This window comes from Pseudopipra pipra, chromosome 5, assembly GCF_036250125.1.
Source record: "Pseudopipra pipra isolate bDixPip1 chromosome 5, bDixPip1.hap1, whole genome shotgun sequence".
Taxonomy (NCBI): Eukaryota; Metazoa; Chordata; class Aves; order Passeriformes; family Pipridae; genus Pseudopipra; species Pseudopipra pipra.
This window is the reverse complement of record NC_087553.1, coordinates 55,665,185-55,683,713: the sequence shown is the minus strand read 5'-3', so window position 1 is coordinate 55,683,713 and position 18,529 is coordinate 55,665,185. Positions and strand designations below refer to the sequence as shown.

At 37.5% G+C, this 18,529-nt stretch overlaps 1 protein-coding gene across 1 annotated transcript in view; it reads right to left on the bottom strand.

Annotated features, from left to right (window-relative positions):
• Nucleotides 1–3,119: 3,119 nt before the first annotated feature.
• Nucleotides 3,120–18,529, bottom strand: part of TUBGCP6 (tubulin gamma complex component 6) — a 41,237-nt gene continuing 25,827 nt past the window's right edge. The window contains 18 exon segments of the mRNA XM_064656200.1: nt 3,120–3,603; nt 5,360–5,559; nt 6,652–6,865; nt 7,096–7,228; nt 7,478–7,672; nt 8,616–8,757; nt 10,074–10,242; nt 10,504–10,696; nt 10,955–11,010; nt 11,417–12,725; nt 12,973–13,089; nt 13,182–13,320; nt 13,939–14,054; nt 14,235–14,323; nt 14,400–14,481; nt 15,109–15,258; nt 16,941–17,080; nt 17,173–17,264. Of these exon segments, the coding sequence (XP_064512270.1) occupies nt 3,512–3,603; nt 5,360–5,559; nt 6,652–6,865; nt 7,096–7,228; nt 7,478–7,672; nt 8,616–8,757; nt 10,074–10,242; nt 10,504–10,696; nt 10,955–11,010; nt 11,417–12,725; nt 12,973–13,089; nt 13,182–13,320; nt 13,939–14,054; nt 14,235–14,323; nt 14,400–14,481; nt 15,109–15,258; nt 16,941–17,080; nt 17,173–17,264 (3,628 nt within the window). The 3' untranslated portion in view covers nt 3,120–3,511.

Here is an 18,529-nt window from a genome sequence, read left to right as displayed (position 1 = left end):
GATCACACAGTTATGGGTGAGTTCTAAATAATGCAGCCACTACCTCTGTTACATCTTTTAACTTGACTTTGTTCTTCCTGCATTTACAGTGGGACCTTTTTTGTGTGCAGAGACATTTCTCAGTTCCTCTCAACTGTATAAAAAAGTTGCATTCAGTCCCCCCACCTTCCCTTAACACTTCTGTTTTCCCTCATTCCCAAATCAGCCATGGAACTGAAGGATGCAGCTTCCCTGTGTCAGGGCAGGTACCATGGCATATAGATCAAAGCACATGAGGGGCAGTGATAAAGCTCCAGACACACATGAGTATAGACTTTACCTTCTTCTGTTCATGCAGTTCTTGCAGCAGATGCATAATTAATAGGGGAGCAGAAATGCAAAGGGAACAGACAGGCTTATCTGTCTCTCCAAGGCATGCAAAAAATCTGAAGCTCCCTGCTGCTCTTCTCCTCCCTTGCTGCTGTTTTGGCTGGGCAAGGACAGTGCTGCAGCACTGCAGAGCTCTTGCTGAGCATGGACCTTCAGCAGGTAAACCCAGAGGTGAGATTTAATGATACTTTGGACAAGTATAAACAGAAAACTTTTTTTTGTAGACAAAGCTGACTTACAAAGCTTACTTCATGGGTTTTCTATTCTGGAGTCAATTTAGAAGTTGGCATTTTTATACAGTAGAACATTGGATCGTTGCATTGTTAAATAGCATTTCCTCTTTTTTTTTTTTTTTTTTTAAGTGGCACAAAGTAAGATGGATACTATTACCACTTTCTCAGGTGGAAAATCTAAAGCACCAAGAGATTAGGTGATTTTGCTGAAGACAGCAAAGCCATGCTGGCTTTCAGGCCTGGCTGGTGACCGAACAGGTTTTCCATGCCCTGAGCAGCAGACTGTGGTGTGGTCCATCAGCTGCACGCAGAAATGAAAAGGACCTGGGCTGACACTGTGGGCAGTAATGAGGATCAGTAATAGGCAGCTTCTACCTCCTCAGCTTGTCAGACAGGAAACCTCCCATCTGAAATGCTCTTCCCCCGAGTTAATTCAGCACCAGGACTGGCATTACTGCACTCCTCTTAAGTAAACTGTGGCTTTTCTCCTCTGTTCTTTTGCAGCCAGAAAACAAAAGGTGATCCATTCACCTTTAAACCTTCCCTAGAAGTGGAGATAGCAGATCCCCTATCTATGAATGTGAAGCCAGGGCAAAAGGAGGTCAAGGAGGGAATGCTCTTGAGCTGCCTCTGGCAGGCCCCATACACTGCAGCTGTGCTGGCTGTGGGGCTTTTCACTCTTCCACCTTTATTTAGGAGTTACCAGTGCCTAGGTGTGGATCAGAATTCTGATTTGTAGATGATTTTCACTCCCCTGCACTCAAAAGTTTTACTGTGCAGAAAAGCCAAGAGCTAATACAACCACTTCTATATGAAGTGCTCGTATAACACCACAAAAGTTGAAGATACACATTGTTTTTTCTAGTTTGAGGACATTCTTGGTATTTCTTAACTGCCCTATTTTCCAAATCAAAGTTAATTTTCCGTTGTGCAGTGTCTGGACAGGACGGAGTTAAACTTCTTCCTAGCAGGCTGTTACAGGGCTGTGTTTTGGATTTGCAGCTAAACCAGCCGTGTTCTGGCTGTTGATGAACCCTGTTTGCACAGTGTCAAGGCCGTCTCTTCCCTCCCTCAGCCCCTGCCCAGGAGGCAGGCCAGCAGCTGGGAGGGGACACAACCTGAGCTGGCCAAAAGGTTAATCCATGCCCTATAGCATCGTGCTCGGCAATGCAAATGGGGAGTGGTGGTGGGGGGGTATGTGTCTTAATTTCCATACTTTGCTCTCATTTTTTTCTTGAAGACTTTTGTCTCTAAAGAAGGAGATCATCCCTCTACAATTGCACCTAAAGTCCTAACTTTGCAGTATTCATCAGGGCTTGCATTTGAGAAGTTTTTAGCTATTACTAATCCTGCCCTTCTTTTCCATCACTGGGGAGCACTCCTTCAGAAGTCAAGGGAGAAAAGGCTGCTCCTCTTGTGTAATTGTACCAGGACTTTTAATTTAGGTGCTCTGAATCCCTTTTTCTCTCTTCCCTCTTTCTTACCCTCTCTTGGTTGCCCATGTCAGCGGCCAGGTAAGGCCTTCAGGCATTTTGAAGAGCTGACTGCAGGTATGTGTGCTGTTCCTCCAGGAGTTACACTGAGTTCATGGGAAAGATAAACCTTTGTGTTTCTACAATTACAGTGCAGTGCCAAACTCCAAAGTCTCAAACATCAGACACTGCTCCCCACAGAAGCTGTGTGGCTGCTCTCTGCTGGGAAGTCTAGGTGCTTCACAACAAGACATCAGTCTGCACCAGAAGGTACACACACACCCAGTCCTACAAATTCCCAAAATAGCTCTCTGCCTGCCCAGGCAACAAAATAGCTCAGTCTGCAAGCCACTTGCTCTTTCAATCCCCTGTTCTGTAGAACAGAAAGCAGCTAGTCAATTAAATACATCACAGATAAACAGCATAGAAGATGTATGTTACAACTGTGCATTACCACATTTTTATACTGACTTTGGAACCAGAGCAGGAGCAGAAACACTCAGGTCAACTTCATCGTTGGTATGTGAAGTCAACTTCACTCTAATGCTTATTTCTATTCCAGAAAAAAAAATCATAAAACTACCTATACATCATCAGAAAATATCTTATTCAATATTCCATGGTATTGTTAACTTGCCAGCCAGGCCTGTACCTTTAAATAAGTGTTCCCTAATCAGACAAACAGCTCCTGATGAATATATCCACATTTTAAGCAACTGTGACTCCAGGATCTCCAAATCAACATATTTCAAAGCTGACTGCCTCTCTAAAACATTCTCATACCATGAAGTTGAAAGTTCAGTTGTTTCTTTTCACAATACAGAAAAAAAAAAGAAGGAAAAGGAAAATTATTAGCAAATTGAAAATGTGATCCTTCAGTTGAAAGCAGTAGTTGGAATATATTGGGAATTTCAGTTTTGTTGTGCTTTAGTGATGCTGAATTTCTGTTTTAGGTGTTTTACATAATCACCACAAAATAAGATGCACTGCTTAAATTAGGTATAAAGAAGCTAAATTTGGCACAAGTTATCCAACAATTACCAAGTGCAGTTTTAGAAAGTATCTGTTAATTTATTTCATATACATGTATTTACATTCAAGGAAATTCACACCACTGAAAATACAACATTTACACATTCACAGATATACAGTTTTGCACTCTCTCCTGTGTTAAGATCAGGCACTCAGCTTTTCTCTCTCTGCAATAATGACAACATCAATTTTCAGCAGATCAAACAACTGGCAGGTTTGGTGGATTTTAAGCATCATCATGCTCTGTATGTGGTAGTTATTTTCTTCATGCTATTACATAGTGGGTTATTTCACTGAAGAAAAATGCCCCTTGCATGGCATTTGCATAAGCTTCTATAAATCATAAGCATATATATTTTTTTTCTGTTTTACTATGTTATCAGTGATCCTTACTCTATATACAGTTCAGTTATCCTTGTAGTAGTTATTAAAGTTGATTCGCAGCAGAAAGTCCTCCAGATGTGGTTGGTATCCTCTATTTACAAGCTTTGTTACCACTGGAAGAAAAACCAAAAAAAATAAGCTTCAACTAAGATTAATATTCTAAAGTCAGCCTTGACATTAATTAAATGCGCCTTTAATTAAAAAAAAAGCCTAATGCAGAAATCTGAGGACAATAAAAACAAATGTACATTTCAACGTAACTCCAGTATCTCTTTCTAGAATTATAAACTATTTCAAAAAAGATGCAAAAGAAAGACTATGTATTATTCTAAAAAAGCATTCCCTTATCAAGTTGCATTCACAGAAACATAGAGATCATAGAATCTTTCACAGTTAGGTGGTATTGTTCTTATCATAATTTCAACTGACCAGGATGTATGTTTAGGTCCTCTGGTGACCTCTGTGAAAGAAGTAGCTCTGCTGAAGTTTTCTTGAGCAAAGTCCATTGTGAGAGAGAAAACCAAAGAGAAATTCCTAGGACAAACCCCTCAGGTGCTATGAATGAACAAACTGACTGCTCTAAACATCCTTAATTACAAAGGAAAAAAGCCAACAGAAACTCCCTGAGCTCACAAATATCCCATGCACTAATATAAAGGGAATTAGCAAGCAGCAGGATCATGCAAGGAAGAAGGGAAAGTGTATTGTTAGAAGTTAGGGCCCGAGCCAAAGCCATTGAAGTCCAGACAACTTTGTATTGGCTTTCAATGGATTCTGGATCAACCCATTGTGGAAAGAGAACATTTTACAATACATGGTGACTGAAGGTACAAGTGGAGATGAACAAGCACACATTTGCTTTGTAGTGCTTAATAATGAGGGTGTAAAGAACTGGGTCACTCATCGAATTTCCTTACGGAATGGTCTATTAATCTCTGTCCATGAAGCAACCATAGATCTCGTAGTATGGGCTTAGGCGGCTCCCAGAGGTGTTCTGACTTCCTGTAGAATTTGGAAGCAGCCATTCTAACTCATCCTGAAATATCTGTTTTTGGTCCTTTGACACCATTTTTGGACGCCCTTAAAGAATAAAAAGGGCAGCTCATTTCCTGAAGAATATAGTCTGACTAGAAAATATTCTAGAAAAATAGATCTAAGAAAAACAGTTGCATCTCCTTCAGGAATTCGGGATTTTCTAAAAAAAGGAACCCAAACCCCATGAACCACCTTTGTACTAGAGGGATCATAAGGAACTTGTACTAAAAACAAAAGCAAGATCTGAAAGAGAAATGGAGAGGAAAGACAGGTAACCATTTCTTCACACTATAGCCTAAGCTGACAGTGAGATAAAATTTTATCATGTTAAAGGAAAGTACATTTGGCAAATAATCTGTGTAGCTGAAAAACACTTGCCTGGAGCACTGGCTTTAAGCTCCAACTAGTGCTAGGAGGCTCTAGTTCAACATGGGAATCAGAATTTTCAAATCTCATACCCATGGTAATATTCAACTAGTGCATATATATCTAAAATTACTTCTAAGTGGTATCTACCTATCTCTCATTGCTGCCAATAAGAATGTATGCACATATATAGAGCTAAATACCAAATTCTTATTTTGTAAATTAAGTTTAGCAAAAACTTACAGACAGTTTTGGGATATCTGTTAAGATTTCTTTTGTGGACATTTTAACTAATGGATATATGGATCTTTGCAAACCACAATAATGCAGTTTTCATTTGGGAATTACATTTTCTAACACGAAGTACACACATCTTCCTACTTTTATGTTATACTATCAAAACATCTTTGTAATTTTTTCAGTTGTCAGTTATTTTTTCTTCTATCTAAAATTTATGCAATTTCTCACCTTTGAATAAGAAGTGAGAGTAATACTTGAAGGTATTGTATGACTGCTGCATCAGACCAAAGTTGGGATGAACAGCCATTTGCTTCCCTGCATCGAAGCTCCATGACTGAGAGATGAGCTGGCTGCGGAACTTCAAAATAAGGCTGAAGATGCTATGTATGATGTTCATCACAGGGGCTGCCTTCTCTGTCAACAGACCCCTAAGAGAAAACAAAAACAACTTTAGAAATTAGTTGACATAATTAATTGGTTGTAAGACTAAAAATACAAAGGGGTGACAATCCTTTAGGTTAAAGGTAATTGCTTGAAAAAAATCCACAAGACTGAGGCCAACTGTAATGGGGATTTTAAACGAGGTGCCTAAAACTAACATAATTTGCTTGCACTTCCAAGAAACTGATATTTGCCCCAGTGTATCTGATTTCTAGAATTACATCTGTATTTGCAAAAGAGATGACATCTAAAAACATGCTCTCAGTCTATTTAAACTTTAATCCCCTTTCATTCCACCCCCTGGTATCCAAACAGCAGCTCTAACAAGTTGTTTCTGATTAAAACCAAAAGAGACATGAAAGGAGAGATTTCTTCTAGTTTATAATTTCTGTTCTTTATCATCTCTTCTCCCTCCATATCACCACTTTATCATTCCAGTGTATACTCTTCAAGAAGAAACCAAATAAACTCTAGGCTTCTTTCCTCTTGTTCACACCAGCCCTCTGCCTCATATACAGTAACCAAGGAGCTAAAAGCTTGTGATTCCTGAAAGACAGGTGTCTCTTGCACTGCCCATAAATGTGGACAGAGGCATCTTTTTGTCCCTTCAAAGCCCAGCCCTGGTCACTGCACATATATTAAAGGGCCACAAAAGGTACAGGAGAAGCATTTTACATCCTTCAGCAAGGCTTACTTGTGCCCACTACTCATGCTGAATGGAACAGCAATAATTTACAAAGGCTATGACAAGGATGGGCTGAAAGAAAAACAGATCTGTGGCAAGAGCCTTAGTTTAGAGCTCTTAGGTCAGAATGGAAACTTCCAGAGGCACAGTGAACAGGAGCAGGAGGTAACTCAAGGAGTCCACGGAAATGAAAACGATGGACAGATGAGGAGAAGCATCAAGAATACACCTCACAACTTGCCATGAAGTTTGTTTTCCTTACATAAAAACACTTTCTTATGTAAAGACTACTTAGTGTGTCAGGTAGAAGTCAGTTTTGCACAAATACATTAGGCTAGAACTAGCCACTCCATTAACTTAAATATTTGAAGTAAAAATAAGAATGGTAGCTTGCCTGAAGATTGCTTTGTTGAGGTATTCAGCATGTGTTCTGTGAATTTCTTCCAGGTTGCCCACAGAAGACAGCTTGTTTCCAAATTCGCACCATGTAACATGAAGAATCTGATTAGCAATGTAACCTTGAATAACTTTCACAAAATGCTGCATTTCATGCTTATACAGCTGGAGCTGTCGAAACTGAACAGAATTTGATGCGTGACTCACTAAAGCTGAAAATAAAATCAGAAATACATTATCATCAGCATCCACAGACACCATCTAAACCCAGGATTTTTAAAGTAATGAAGGTTTCTGTTAGTCCGTCTAAAATGCCAAGGAAGATTCTTAAAGAAATTGTGGCTTTTGAAGCTTGATGTGACTGTTTATAAGCAACTGTCTAGCAGAGGGTGCTAAAGGCATTTTAAACAGCATTGCTCTCTAGTTCACTCCTTATACTTACCAGTACGTTTTAAGTGAAACCAAACATCCTTGAGAGTCCACACCATGTGCTTCAGCTGAAGCAAAAAGGAGAAGATCTTATTGTACTTATTCATGCAGCTCTCAGTAATGACAATGTTCAGAGGCCAGTCAACCTAAAAGAAATAACAGTGCTGATCATACTACATTTTCAGTTAGAAATTACAAGATTATTAAAAATACAAGTATTTCAACAATTTAATGTATGTACTTTAATAATGTAATGCAATGGCCAGGCTAAATAAATCCTGTAACTTCCATTACACAATTATTTTACTCCATTCTTAAGAACATATTCACTCTACCGTGATACATAAGAACCATGGCATAATTGCACTGTTCTACCTTTCTGCATGCTTTCTTACCTTGTACCTTAGCTCTAAGCAACTCAGAGCATCAGGTGCATTGGGCTTGAACACTTCTGGAAGATACTTGAGGGCAAAAGAAAGATTGGAAGCAAGCTGGGTATCACCATGAAGACTGTACTGTAATGCTTTATTTAAAATAGAATTAAGAACCAGTGGATTCAGCAATTCACCAGGTGTCTGTCCTGATCCAAGCTAGGGACAAAAAAAAAAAAAAAAAAAAAAATCCTAATTACACAGTAAAGAGTCTTGGCTCCTGAACACAGGTGAATTAAAGCAGAATGGTAAAGTGTTGACAACCCTGCCTAGATTGGAAATTTTTACTTCTGCTGTAGGGATGCATGACAGCATAAGAAGCAACTTCTGAACTATTTGCTGTTCACAGCATGAAGGTAATCTCATACCTGATTTATTTTCCTATGTCTGCTGTGGTTCAGGAGCTGCTACACATTCCTCCAGCAGGGAATACAGTTTTTAGAAAGCCAGGGACAGAACCAGGGACTGACTCGAATCTGCCTATTTCATCAACTCAGCACTCTCAGAGGTTTACAAATAAAGCTATTCATTGAGTGCTTTCTCCAGTTGGGTCTAAAGCATTCTTAGGATTCACCGAAATGCCTTAATTCCCCTACAGCGCATATCTCCACTGGCAACCAGCTATATTAACCCAGGCTACCCCTCCTACCTTGCTGTCTTCCCCACAAATACAGCAGTGAGTCATGAAAATACTGTCTCATCAGAGGGCCCAGCACTCTCCTCTCTCTGTTTAAGTATATTTAAGGTAAGAGTAGGTATCTTGCAACACAGGGCTTTCCAATGGATTTTAGCGAATGGCTACAGGCTCTCCAGCCCTGCTGCCAGCAGATGGGAGGGGACAGCAATAATGCAGCAGTTTTCACAGTAAACAGTGAAATACCCTTCCATGACTCCTTATCTGCCAAAGACCTCCTTTTGCCTCTGTCCTTACAGCGTTAACAGTTTCTTGCTACAAGACTTCTCAACACAGTACAAAAGAGGAAAATGTCAAAAGCTAGGATTCTAATTCACACCATTCCCTCATTCCCATCCAAATTAATTCAGAGACATCAAGCCAAAACAGACAACTCAAACACAACGATTAGGACAACAAAGCAAATACCTTCTCAAACAACAGGTCACTGAGTGATTGAGCAAACTCCCCATCTTCCATTAACAAAAAGTGTCTCAGTGCTTCAAAATGCTTCTCTACGTTCAGCTCCACAAAGTAGTAATCAACTATTGCTTTGTTCACAAGAGAAACACTAAGAATAAAACCACAGAAAAGGTATTATATTTACATGCAACTCCTTCCTTACTGTTAACATTCAGCTGTAGCTACATCAGATTAATGCTCCAGAACTTAAGACAGGATGATATTCACATAGGCAAAAAAACAAGAGACAAAAAAATCTTCATCCAGAATTTACCAGAATTAAAACCTATCACTTCAGGTAACTGGGTTTTGAACAGTACTGGGGATGTATTTTAAGACCAGCTGCATATAATAATCTTTAGAGCATGCTGCTGGGCCTGGAGCAAGATTTTATCAATAACCTTCTTATCTCTGTCATCTACAAAAACAGATTAAGAAAGACTATTAAATCCCCAAGAATATACTAGTTGGTAAAGCTCTGTCACTAGACACTGATGGCAGGTCTACACTACAGTTTACAATATAGTGTAGGTATTCAACCTAGCTTTAAATAATTTAACTTGCCTATCAGGGATTGGCTAATTCTGCCAGCACACAGCTCTGGCTTGCTCACTTTGCTTTGCCAGATGCATGAATCTGTACACAGATCACTCTGGGAGCTGGTCTGGATGTTTAAAGTTAAGTTAGATAATTATATCTTTCTACATTGCACCAAACTTGGGAGTATAGCATACTCAGAGGTAGTAAATGGAAATTCAGACCTACAAGAAAGCAGATTGCAAAAGGGGAATTAACGCATCTGTAAACAAGTGTTTTCGTGACAGAAGCTAATCTTGTACATAATAACAAAAACTTTTATTTAAAACACCATTAGATATACTCACAAAACAGTCTGACATATATGTGGTTTCCCTATATATCCCAACTGTAACAAGAACAGCTTCTATTATACTTCAAAACAGCCCTGAAGCTGGAATTCCCATGGAAACATGAAATATACCCTGATCAATAGGCATGAGCGTTCATATAATCAAAAAATTTTTCTTTTCTTAGTCCCTTAGTTTTCATCTGCCAAATAAAAACACATACATTATAAAGAATACACCTTCTTTTTAAAAGAACAATGAAACTAATCTTGTCAAAATCACTGCTGCATAATCCACAAGCTGGAGAGCAAACACTTCCCTCTAAGCCCTTGTATTTCAAATAGACATTCAAATTTTTAATTCACACATAAAAATCTAAGTTTATGTTACTATTTATCACGTAGATCTGAACTTTTTAATTAGTAATGGACCATCCACTGAACCACTTCTAGGAGCAAAGAGAAAATTTAAGAGAACACACCTTTGTGCAACTCTTGTCTCAAAACAGAACACAACATTAAAATCTAAATTAATTGCTAAATTTCTAATAAATACTCACTGAGACACAAGTGGAGCAGTAATAGAACGTTTCATCAGCACTGGCAAAGACAAGAGCTCACTCAGCTGTACAGCAGTTTCATCTGTTGCCGACTGCACTGTAGGATCCACAGGAAAAGTATACGATCTTGGTATCACATGATGCAAGAGATGAGAAACTGGTAGTTCTGCTAAATTTAAAAATAAATAAACATTGTAAGTCATTATATTTAAAAAGTTTGATAATATGTCCCTATTAAACTCTACAAACACCTCTAGGGTAGAAAACCATAACGTCTCATCTTTGTGCCTATGAGCAAGTTGTTTGGCTATTGCAGTTCATAACATCAATAATTTATTGGTAAGTCAGGGGGTTTTTTTTTGGCACTCAGCTTTCTTGATCAGGTTTACCATATCTTCTATTGATCTACTGTTCCAACAGTTCTACTTACACATCAAATCATAACTATCTTGATATTTTTCAATACAATACTGATCTGATAAGGCTTTCAAATAAGCTTGTTCTTTCTTCCATGTATCTTCCTCTTCCCCCTCCTCCTCCTTAGTCTTGGAAGCATTAGCTTCAGCAATTAAGGTTTCCTGAGGCACAGTATCTTGTGGCATGGCTTTTTCAGGTTCTTCTGCCTAAAACACATAAATGGACAATTTTATGAGAGATGCTGGCTTTGTCTACTCAGGCTTAACATGTTCTTACAGGTAACTGACCAGCTGTTCCAACTGAAAATACAAGCACCTACTCACCTGTACACTTCAGACAGGTGAAAAAAATATGGTTTTACAATGACTACTAGATTAGGAGAGAAACTTAGTACCTGAACTACCAGTGTGTCTAATTCTTCAAAGGAAAAATAAATCTTTTCAACAACTACTTTTGTTTCTTACCTGTATGCTCTGTAAGGAGTCTGGAGAAGGGTCCTTGTTGACCACGTCTGCAATTACTGTAAATACAATTAAAACCAGCATTTACTTAAACCTACTTATAATACTTAGTTCATACTTCAGATCTGCTCCTGATGTTGTTCAAAATTTCTTTACAAACCATCACAGAAGTAACGACTCCCATAAGAGTCCCTCCCAATAGCCCCACTCAGGTATTTTTATGCATGTTCACTACTCAAGAACCCACAAGGTCCTGTTTCATAAAGTTTCAGGCTAGAATTTTTTAATGCTCTGTTTCTTGTCTATAGAAGACAAGACTAAGCTCTATTCTTTCCTCTGAATTCTAGCAGTATCTGAAAAGTTATGCAAGGAATTAAGTAGTAAGTACCCATTTTGAACACGAACATTTACAGTTACTTTCACAAGCCCTTAATTGCTGACTGAATAAATTTAATTTCATTTTACCTTCTTGTTTCTTTTCATTTTCTTCTTTATCATCTTTAATATTAGCATCAGGAAAGTCTGTAACACTGTCAGACATCTGTGACTGTGGCAAAGTTTCTTCCCTAACTTGTGACAGTTTAGCTTCCTTTCTGCTCCCTTCAGCAGGAGATAACTCTTCACTGTACAGAAGTGTCTGTACTGTGGAATCGGATGAAGAACCTGAAATGGCTTTACGATGAGGTATCGGATCATTTTCTGTAGATGGGGCCCACTTCCCTATTTGGATGCTTGACTGGGATGCGTGTCCAAATGGGCTCCAGCGGGATGTCAAAGGCTCTGTATCTGAAACCAGTTCTCCGATTTTGATGTGTGACTGTGACGCGTGCCCATGGACGTTCCAACGAGGTCTGGCTGAGACCACCTCCGACACGTTTTCACCAATCTTGATACTGGCATCAGATGCATGGCCATGGATGCTCCACCGAGGCCTTGTAGGAGCTACATTTGACACATACTCTCCAATCTTAATATTGGCTTCTGAAGCATGTCCATGAATGTTCCACCTAGGCCTTGAGGGCTCTATCTCTGAAGTATATTCCCCAATTTTAATATGAGCTTCAGAAACATGCCCATGAATATTCCATCGAGGTCGGCTAGATTCAACTTCAGAAACATAGCTGCTGATTTTTATATGGGAGTCTGAAGAATGCCCATAAGGGCTTGAATGTGGCTGGTAAGTGTCCACTTGAGGTACATATTCTCCCACTCTAATGCTGGCATCAGATGCATGTCCATGCATATTCCACCGAGGCCTTCTGTATTCCACATCAAATACATTTTCTCCAACTCTAACATGTCCCTGCCAAGTTGCAGATGGTCTGAGGACCGTATTAAAATCATACTCTGTTTGCTGATGCAATGGCACATTGTCTTCTCCTTCTGGTGCTCCTCCCAAGACAGGCTGACTTTCACTTACTTGAGAAGTCTCAGAAAGATCTGAGTTAATATTTCTGAATGCTTCATCTAGCGAAGATCCTTGTATGCTAATGGCAACAGACTGCTCATCTTGTGGCTTTGATAAGAAATCTTCTATATTCACATTGGATTCAGGTAGGGAGTCAGCACAGCATAGAGGACTGCAAGCTTTCTCTGAACTTTGGAGACTGCTTTGAGATCCTGCTGCTTCAGGCTGAAAATGCTGATCAGCATCATTATTTGCTGTCTCTGGCATAGGCAGTGCTTTGTCAGCAGAAGGAGCATATTCCTGTTCGGGCTCAGATTCTTTTCTGTCGATTGTCTCATTAGAATGCAGAGGTTTCACAGAAGACACCTAAAAAAGAAATAATTATTACATTGTATGGCTAGTCACATAATCAAGCTACTAATTAGGGTACCACTTTATTATAGGATTTAAAATTTTCCAATTTTTCATACGTACTATAAGTTAAGTGATAACAATTCACCCTGTTGTTACCATGAACCTTGTGTTTACTGAACTGAAATGAACAATGAAATTAAACTCCCTTTAGGGAAACCTGGAACAGTAACTTGGAGTTTATGTAAGAAAATGAACTCACCTGTGAAGGTGGATCTTTCTCAACAGAGTTTTTATCCAAAGCCAACTGGCACTGTTTATAAGGAATAATATCTAATTTTCTCCTGTAGTTTCCATCTGGAAGTTTTTCAAGCATTTCCTACAAGTAAAAGAAAAGACAAACCCAAAAGTCTTTAAGTACCAAACATCAAATTTTCTAAATTATATTTCTTAAATATTTTCAGAAGATACCTCAATGCGTTTTTGATCTTCTAACAGAAACTTAAGACGGGCTGTTTCCAACTTGTGTCGCTGGATTTTCCATAATGTTCTTTGTTCCCTACGAGCTGCATCATCAGAAAGTTTGCTATAATGGTCAATTAATTCCTGCCTAAATGAAGATTAAAAAAAAGCTAAGTTATAGATTTTTGCTTACTGATTTTCATCTTCCCAGAATAAGGCTTTTAAGCACTTCGAAACTGAGTAGTTTTTAAAATGTAGAAGCCAGAGGCTTCAATCACAGACAATAAACAGGTGGAAAAAACAGGACTGTATTCTTAGTCAGTATGTATTTCTATACCTATTCTTAGTAGGTCGCTTATTTATCTTAAGTATTTTTAGATGTAGCAGAAGAAAGTGAAATATCAATCTAACTCCTTCATCTGTTTTTTACTTCTGCTTTGACATACATGTGACCATTTTTGCATTTACTCTGGGCTCTGCTTTTACTTGTAAGATGGAGTTAAATTTTTTTCCTGAAATTTTGATTATAACAAAACCCAGACTGCACAGGGTTGGAACAAATTAGAGGGTCCCAGATTTTTGGGCCACTAACCATTCCTAACAAAATTGCTCACAGATTACCAAAAATCCTTACATCCACCTTTAACTGCAAACATTACCCTTGTAGAACAGTGTCTAGGAACTACTAGTACCATAAATTTTAATACACAATAATATTTTCCTGAGGTCTTTATGATGGTTTTGGAGACTACTCGGATACACTTACCTTGCCTTTTTTTCCATTTCCTCTTCTAAAGCTTTCAGTCTTTTTTCTCTCTCTCTGAGCTCTCGGGCATAGCTGAAATCATCATCAATCTCCTCCTGCTTCATTGCAAGGCGACGCTGCATAAATATTTAATACTTTTAAAACCCACTCTCAATACCAGCTGTAACTAACACATCTGCAAGAAGTTCTTATTTGTACCCCATGAGTTATTCATTCAACTTCAGTACAATAAATCAAGATACCCTTTCGTTTATTTGCCTAAGAAATACAGCTGGCCTTTAGAAACACAGAGATACCTCTTGGTCTTTTGCAAACTGGTCTTTTAGCTTCTGAAACTGTTCCCGTTTCTTTGCATCCAAAGCCATTCGTTCCGATATTTGCTGATCTGTATTAAAAGAAGATATCTTTAGTTTACATTAACAGACCCACTAGAAAATACATGAAACACCACTGCAACTTACCACTAATGGCTTTTAGTACTTTGCTAGCAGTTTCCCGAGCATGAACAATTAATTCTTGTTTGGCTATTTCCATGCGCAAATCCTAAAAAATAAAAGAAGAAACAAAACTACTGGTGGAATTTTTTCTATTATTTTAGATTTGAAAATACACTGTTGCAGACAGGTACACACTTTATAATGGTTATTAATATGTTAATATAATACAGAAATATGAATAAAACAAATAATTAAATGGAAAGTCTGCAAACTACTATTGAAAGTTAATACTCCAGATCTTAAAACAAACGAAATCCATCTGATATATACAGTACATGACGGAATCTGAAGGACAGAAGTCTCTAACTAAAAAGTTCTGAAAAAACGATTAGCTATGCAAATTACAAATAGTCTTATCTGGTTACTAATTAGCTTGTCACATTTGTTAAATTAGGATCTAACAATCTCTTCAGTACGACGACAAATCTGCTGCTGCAAAGAACTAAGATGGAAGTCCAACACTCGTTTAATATATGAAAATACAACACACCATCTATACTTTTAAAAGCTATATTAAGGAAGTTTATTTGCTATGATAACAATTAAAACAGCAATTGACCAGTGAAAAAATTCTAACCATAAATAAAAATTCTTTAAAAGTTATAATAAAAATTAAAATTGAGTATTTAAAAATAAAAATCCCAATGAGGTATTTATTCCTTTATTCATTTACCTTTTCCTCCTTGCTTATGGAACTGTATCGGGCAATTCTTTCCATTCGACCTACATACACTGCACAATCTCTCTCTATTTCTTTCAGTTCTTCAAGTGAAAAAATAACTGAAATCCGAGGAACAGGTATATCTGACCAACAGATATAATGCTGAAAAAAGAGAAATTTCCTTTTAAATACATTTTTTAAATAGCAAAACTTTATATTACGTACTCATATTATATATTTCTTTTAACTCAGTAGTGCTTCAAGACACTGACACAAGGATCTAAAATTTTTTACTAAAAACATTGTTTTTAGCATTTATATCATTCAAAGTAGGAGACAGAGGTACAATGTTCCACAACTTGGATCACAGGTCAGATTCTCAGGGTTCTGTCTTTACCACTGAATTGGACAGGAATCTAAAATCCAATACATACATTTATACTAATCATGTTCTAAACGTCTCAAATTTCCTTTTCTGAATATCCAGATTAACTGAGCATGAGTAACTCAGCATTGAATGCATCTCTCCTGTCAAAAGTTAGGTTTTATTCACTTACATTCCCCACAGACCCTGACTCAGTAGGAAATGTCTGGAATAGAACTAACACACACCTACAGGAGACAGCTCCACACAAGACATAACTCTCAAAAACACAGTCAGTGCACATCACAGAGTACCTATTTTTTAAGTATCTTAGCTCTTTCTACTCCACCTCAACACCCCTAAATCTCTGAAGCTACTCTACTCAGTGCAGAAAACGGGTAACCGAGCTTGGGAAAAAAAAAATTAGGATGTGCACGAGCACACTCACACGGGATTTGCCCATCTACTGGTAAGAGCCAGAAGATGGGATGCCCAGAGGTGTGTTCCTGGGAATGTATCAGACTAAGCAAAAGTGAAGAGCCAGCTCTTGAGGGCATTGTTGAAAAGGGATGAAGCGTGACTGTAACTCTCAGATGGAAGATAACTGAGCCTGGGTGCCACACAACCTGGGGGAATGTTCTACCTATTAAGATACCGTGTTAGTGACTGATAAAGCTGTAATTATAGAAATGATGGCTGACACTTCTATAAAAAGCCCAGTACTACTGGCACAACAGAGTCATGTTTTGGGAATGCTTATGAGAGCAGGCTCAGGAAAACTAGCAGAGGGACATCTCACTTGAGGTATTATGCTTATACCTAATACTAGATAGCTGATAATGAGTTGCTCTGCTCTGTCAAGACTCTGGTCTTAGAAGGAAAGAGAATATTAGTTACCTGAAAAAGAGTGCCAATTGACTTTAGACACCTCTCTGGTTGTTTAATTTTTTAGACATATATAGAGAAGAGGGAAGACACAAAGTAGTTTAACATGTTTTTCTTATCAAGAACAAGACTCGTTCTGCAAAATATGAATAAACAGAACTATTTAAGGGCTTCTTGGAAACGTAATGATGAAGCTGGAATACAAGAGCTGTGCAGAACTGAGTCAAGACCTGGTAAGTGAGGCAGCTTTGAACCAACACGTAGTGTGAGTTGTGAGAGAAGTGGAAGGCCCTTGCTTGAGCACCTAAAACATTTCTGTTTTTAATACAAAGAAAAGTAAGAAATACAGCATGTACATTGGATATGATAAATTTGATGCTGTTAAAATTTATATTTCTGCAGTGAGGTGTTAGCAAGTAGAGTGGATAATCAGCTCACAAGTATCTGAGAGCAAGTAATGGCCTTTCAAGAATCAAGATTTACTTATCCAATACTGGTTTTCAATAAAGAAGTGAACTTGATAAAAACCTAAAAACTTCCTTTAAGGAGACATGATTTTCTCAATGTCATAGGAAGGAACCAACCGAAAACTTACCCTAGGACAGCACAATTTCAGCAAGTTTATGGTTTTCCCACATATGTATACATCATTAGCAATATGTTTAAGAAATACAGGGACACAATCTTCTACTTCTTTTGAAATCAAAACATAACCATGAGTCCAGTAATGTTTATCTACATAACAAAAAGATGAAAGCATATATTTTAGTTATTTAATTAACAATACAAATCATATAAATTATAAATGCTCCATATATATACTGTACCTCTGAAACAAAGATAATCCTCATTCACCTGGATCATAAATTCTCCATAAACATCTCTGAATACACCACTGTATACCCAATCATAGATAAATCTAAAAAAAAATAAAATTGTACAATATTGAAAGTCAAACCTCCTGCCTTCTCATCTTTATTACAACCAAGCAATTTGTATATTCTTTAAAATCCCAAAAGACACAAGCTATAGGCAGGATAAAAAACAAGTGCTGTGACACTGATATTTAAATGTACACAGAGGAGACTGTGGCTCTACACTTTTCTTAAACCATTTTTATACAGAATTCACTGATAATTAGTTTTGGTGAAAGAACAGTGCCTTAATTAAAACAATCTTTTTATTTCTGTATATCAATTTACTAAGCATACATAAAAAATGTATAGAGATCTTTACACTGCATCAAGAGCACAGAGAGAGATAAGCAGAAAGGATTTGCTTTCAAGAGAGATAATTTCTGCAGGGAAAAACTAAAAGGATATAAAACAAAGATGCAATACCAAGCACTTCCTCCCTGGACATAGAGGCATTTTTAAAATACAATGAATAATAAAAACTCCTATTTTGGAATATTTATTCATGCTTTCTCCTATTTTTTCTGTGTGAAACCAAACTTTTGAAGAAATAAAAAATACCTTTTTTTTTACAACACAATCTGAAGCTATAGATAAAAAGGCTCAGACAGAGTTCCTTGAAGATAGTATTTTTTTCTTACTAACACTGCTTCTAGACGTTGAGTGTAACAAAGAGAAAGCATTTAACACAGCAACCACTGTTCAATTTTAAGGCTGTAAGTAAAAAGTTATGAACTTTTAAATTATTAAATCTGATGTTTCTATGATCTACTTGAGCAACAACTTCTATTATTTAATTTCTTTCAGGTTAACAAATGAATGGGATAACACTTTCTGCAGATAATGGAGACCTCCTTCCATGGCAGCCTTGATCATATGATTGATGCTTTGATACATATCTGCAACAAATTTAGGAATGAATGCAGTAAGTATCACATACTAGTAAGCATACTTTCAAAATTTTTTAGATTCCTTGTGATGCCATGAAATCCTGCCATTGGTATTTCAGAAATCTGACTTCCTTCTATAAATAGAAGGGCAGAAGCTGTGAAGATATTTCAGTGAGTCTTCTGGTAAATCTGAAATTAAATTTCTCTGAAGATCATTTTATGTAGAAGGAAGGAAACACAAGAAGGGTGGTCATGGAGGAGTCCTAAATTTAGAGCGTTTTGACAGACTGTATTATCTTACTAAATATCATTACATCTACTAAGTAACATTGTAAACTGATGATGGACTATAGCTATAGTTCCTGTAAACAGCTATTAAA